The sequence below is a fragment of the Aplysia californica genome, unplaced genomic scaffold (genome assembly GCF_000002075.1).
Source record: "Aplysia californica isolate F4 #8 unplaced genomic scaffold, AplCal3.0 scaffold00457, whole genome shotgun sequence".
NCBI lineage: Eukaryota > Metazoa > Mollusca > Gastropoda > Aplysiida > Aplysiidae > Aplysia > Aplysia californica.
The window spans coordinates 217,734-222,764 of record NW_004797727.1 but is presented as its reverse complement, the minus strand read 5'-3'; the positions used below and the strand labels follow the sequence as shown (position 1 = coordinate 222,764).

The 5,031-nt window shown below is 44.2% G+C and overlaps 1 protein-coding gene across 1 annotated transcript; it reads right to left on the bottom strand.

Annotated features, from left to right (window-relative positions):
- Positions 1 to 787: 787 nt before the first annotated feature.
- On the bottom strand, positions 788 to 4,574 carry LOC101861834 (lysophosphatidic acid receptor 4-like). The gene is made up of 2 exons (XM_005105206.1): positions 4,310 to 4,574; positions 788 to 1,575 (listed from the first exon to the last, which is right to left on the bottom strand). The coding sequence occupies exons 1-2, from the start codon at positions 4,572 to 4,574 to the stop codon at positions 788 to 790; spliced, it is 1,053 nt and encodes a 350-aa protein (XP_005105263.1).
- Between the last annotated feature and the right edge of the window lie 457 nt (positions 4,575 to 5,031).

Here is a 5,031-nt window from a genome sequence, read left to right as displayed (position 1 = left end):
CTTTGTGCTGTTGATGCTAGAGAGGTGAGCAGAGTAAGCCTGATTCCCAGTTTAGACTTCTCTGTTGACATCCAGCCCTTGGCGCTAACATGACCTTATGCAGTTGCGAGGGCCGTAAAACCGTAAAACTAACAATAAAATGTCTTGACGTTGTCCATCCATGTTGCACATTCTGCCATATACCTAGGCCAGTCCATGTTTCGACGTTGCCCACCCCTGGCCCTCTTGCTCCCACATCTTGCCTTCAAGCACTTCTTTCACAACGATCAGGTTGCTTTATAATTTTATGAGCCGAGAATTGTATTCTTTCTACTCATTATTTTGAGATAGTGGGTTTGTCTTACGTGGGGAATCTTTTGCACCTCATTGGTCGTCTTTTTTTTTTGCTTTCTAGCTTTTTCTGAGCCATTCTGTGGTAGCACCACGTCTCAAACGTAGCTATTTTGTTTTCTTCTCTCGTTGTTAAAGTCCAGGTTTCAGCGCCATATAGGAACAATGGAAATATGTTATTGTTGTGTACCAAGGGCCAACATGTTGAAGAATGTTGTGTTGCAGTCTCTTGGTCTGCCGTGCTTGCTGCATGTGTTCAAGAAATATGTCGTGGACATTCAAATTCTAAATATTGAAAAGTAAAAGAAAGAAAAAAGAATAGGAACAATTTTTGAAATAATTAGTGAAATAGTTTCTTTTCCCCCTTTCTCTTGTCAAATTATGCTGACATTTTCCCAGCTTGCCGACGCCACACAGAAACAGACGACGGTCATGCCCAGATAGCCCGGCCATTTCTCTAAGACTTGGCCTCTGTGTCTGAGAAGAAACAGCCCAAAAATGTGCGCAGGAAAATGTCCCGGAATCTCTGGTTGAAAGTGACGTAGACGAAGAAGCCCGTGGTGTAGTTGACGCTGCCCACAAAAGAGATCCAGTAGCGGTTGACCATGTGTGCCCTCGTTCTCAGACTGACGCACGACTCGGGGTCCATGATGCACAGCGTGCACAGGTAGTTGTAAGGCAGTTGGCTGATGATGAACAGCGCCATGATGATCAGTACGATCTTGGTGACCCGCCGGGAGTTCCTGTTGCTCGTGTTCTCGGCAGCCGGCTGTTGTTTCTTTCTCCAGGTCACCGCGCGTCGCATTCGAAATCCGATACAAATACTGAAACAAGCGGTGATGATATAGGGAGTGGCCTGCAGGAAGATCGGAGTAGACAAGAGGGTATGATAAAGATACCAGTCTCTGTTCTTGAGCTTGTACACAACTGAGGTGGCGCTCACATTCCAAGAACCGTTCAGAGACGAAGAAGGAATCTCACGTTTTTCAAACTCGTATCTGTCCACAACGTTGGTTGGCAGAAAGTAAAATGTGATAAACAACCACCGGCAAACGTGAACGAAGAAAGTTTTGCGCATGGTGAAGATTCTGGCCGCGGCAAACGGAAAGAAAATGTCGACGAATCTCTCAGCCGCCATGACAGGGGCGCACAGGGAGGAAAGTCCGCGCGTGATCGTTCTGGTGGGGTAGATGGCCTCGTCACGGATCTTCAGGAAGGCTCTCACGGCTGGTGAGTCGAAGTCACCTGACAGGAAGAGAGTCGGGTAGAATTAAAGTCAAGGATAATAATAATAATAATAATAATAATAATAATAATAATAATAATAATAATAATAATAATAATAATAATAATAGATAGCATTTGTATAGCGCAGATCCCCGCTCAACAGCAAGCTCTATGCGCCTCACAATCTATACTATTACCCCAGCAGACCTGAAAGCATTCTGAAACAACCTCAACTTCCTTGGAAGCATACAGTGTAAGCAGCCATTTATAGGCACCAAAACACAAACGCACAGACAAGATCTTTCGCTGTCTATGGCCGGGTACCTATACGTTCTTATACTCTGACCGTCTAGCCGGGTACTCATTCCCACCTGGGTGAATCGAGAAACATTCGTGTAAAGTGCCTTTCCCAAGGACACAACGTCGGGCTCGCGGCTCGAAACCCCGAACCCGCAACCTCACGATTACGAGTCCGGTAGCCTAACCACTAGCTCACCGACGCCACAACCTCACGATTACGAGTCCGGTAGCCTAACCACTAGCTCACCGACGCCACAACCTCACGATTACGAGTCTGGTAGCCTAACCACTAGCTCACCGATGCCATAATAACATTATCAACAACAACTTTCTCTGTTTTCGCGTAAAAGATTTAAAAAAAAATTAAAAACTTGGTCGCTTTTAAGTTCTAGCGGGCGAACCCAGATTTCGGGGGTTTCCAGAAATCTTGATCTATTTCAAAAGTGAGCATTACACTACCTAGAGGAGAAATTTGCTTTCATTGGTGTGTATATTTATTTGGTTGTAGAGAAAACTCTCCTTGTCTTTTAAAGAAACTGAACAAGGGGGAAAAACTTTACCTTCGATTTTCTCAAAACAGCAATTTTCGTGATAGCCCCCCTTGTGCTTAAAAGCGACCAATTCTAAGTGTGTTTTGACGGCCCCATCGACACATGCCGACCGACAACTTCGTCTGACTGAGACGTGGGTCAGCCTGATTTTCTTCCCTGGGAGAATAAAATCTACCATTTTATGCTTAACCAAGGAGTTTACAGTTCTAAACTCCTTGTGCGTAACTCAATCTGTGCCCCCCCCCCCCCCCCAAAACCACCTTTCCCTACTAATCACGAGCATTGCCACCGGCGTGGTTCGTGGATTCTAAGGGTTAAGGGGCAGGTTTGGAAGACTGGGCTGGAGATACAAAATTGAGTCGCGTCGCGCTTGTCAATTCTGGAACCTATTATGTGAATCGCACTGACAAAATGAGTTGTCTCTCAGATTCAAGCCCTATGGAAAACACCCTGCTTAGAGGTGAAGTTTTTAAATTTGTAAGTGTGAAATAATAATGTAAAGCATTAAAGAATATTACTTAAAGAATATGGCATCTACAGAAAACCTACTAATTTGGCGCTAGTGTCGATTTTTTGACAATATCTTGTCAGCACGCCTCACATATGGTCGCTTTTAAGGACAAGCGGGCTGACCCAGATTTCGGGGGTTTCCAGAAATCTTGACCTACACCAAAAGTGAGCATTGCACTACCTATAGGAGAAGTTTGATTTCATTGGTGTGTATATTTGTTTGGTTATAGAGAAAACTCTCCTTGTCTTTTAAAGAAACTGAACCAGGAGCAAAAACGTTACCTTCGATTTTCTCAAAACATTTTCCGGGATCGCCTCCTTGTGTTTAAAAGCGACCATATGGTCTTATTGGTATTGCTTTAAATCTTGATTGTTTGTCTTGGGTTTTGTGAAGGAATACCCATGTGTTCTGAATAGGAGTCAAGATACTTGCAGTTGAAGGAGGTTGGGGGGGGGGGAGGGGAGGGGGTCGCCTGGTGTGGGAGGTAAAGTTACCGAGACAATGGCGGCAGTGGTTTGGTGACCTCATGCCCGTGACTGTCTGCGGAAGCTGAACATTTATACAATTTGTTTCTTGTCTTTGATCACAGTTTTTTGTCAACAGAACACACAACAACAGGTTTTTATTGCACATAAAAACAATTGAGCAAAAAAAAAAAGTGTAAAAAAATGATCCAAAAGGTCGAAAAACGAAAGTTTGTAAAGTTTTTCTTGTATTTTGTTTTTAATTTGGTACGTTCCTGTTTTTCTCTCAATGCCTCGCAACTGTTATTTTAAATAGTATTCTCTGTTCAAGTTCCTCCTTTTGAGTGTTGCAAGAGTTACTTGCCGTTATAGAAGAGAACTTTGTCGAAAAGATGAAAAACAAAACAAAACAAACCATCTTTCGTCAATGCTCGACCCCTAATGTGTATTGCGTGTACGGTGATTTTTTTTAGAAAAGCGAAGCCAACCCCCCCTCCCCCCACCAATCATTTCTTTTTTATCATCTGCTAGAACTTCTCAGAACCTTGTGTAGAATGTAATTTCTACAACATTAGACTGTCACAAAGTAACTGCAGTCACAATTATGAATAACATAATATGTTAATACAAATAAGAAACTGTTTGACCAAAATGTCCATTGGGAGATCGGGTCGGGTCGGGTGAAGGTGGTTTGGTAGCCAGATTGAGAGTGAAAAGTGGCTATCGTGGCACATGCCGATCGCGCCCGACTCGTCGACTCAAAAAACAACCGGACCCGATCCCATCCGAAATGGGCACCCCGTATTAGAAACCTTGACCATCAATAATTTATCTATAGAGGCACCAGCCATCCATGTCCAGGTGCTGTTTTAGCCGTACTAGAAACCCGACAAGATCGGCGGGGAAACGAGCTGATGGACATTTACCAATAAGGCCGTCGGTGTAGACACAGAGCACGAGAGCTGAGACGAGGAACTCCGCTATCGCCATGTTGAACATGGACACATTGCTGGAATGTGTCAAGCCCTGCTTTGCCAAAACCACGATGGCGAAGAAATTGGACACAGTGCCTATGACGCCCACGGCTGGGAAGAGAATCACGCTGAACACACAGCGGATCTTTTGGAAGGTGGCTTCGTCTATGCCCGAGGAGTCCTGGCTCTGTAAGGGATGAGTCGTCGTCGTCGTCATCATCGATGTTGTCGTCATCAGTGTTGTCGTCGTTTTGGCTTCATCATCACCCAGTGCTGCCAGAAGACTGGATACGGTAGTCGAGACTCAGCCGTAGGTGCACGTGATGTTGTTGCTGTTGTTGTTGTTGTTGTTGTTGTTGTTGTTGTTGTTGTTGTTGTTGTTGTTGGCTGCGGTTGCCAGAAACTGATTCATGTGCCTGCAAATTGGGAAAAGAAAATATGTTTTGAATGGGATCAGTTAACAAAACAACAAGTCTGTCGTTAGATAGTGTAGTACATTGCCTTCAACAACTCGTGGCCCAAGAATCACAAAGTTCTGTCTGATCAGTACCTAGTTGGGAGAAATGACATGAAAAACCCCCCAAACATTGGGTTTCACAAAATGGCAAGCTTTTTCGAATGCAAGTCTTTGAATTATCATCTTAAAAACGACTCCGACCAGTCTTAAGAATCTT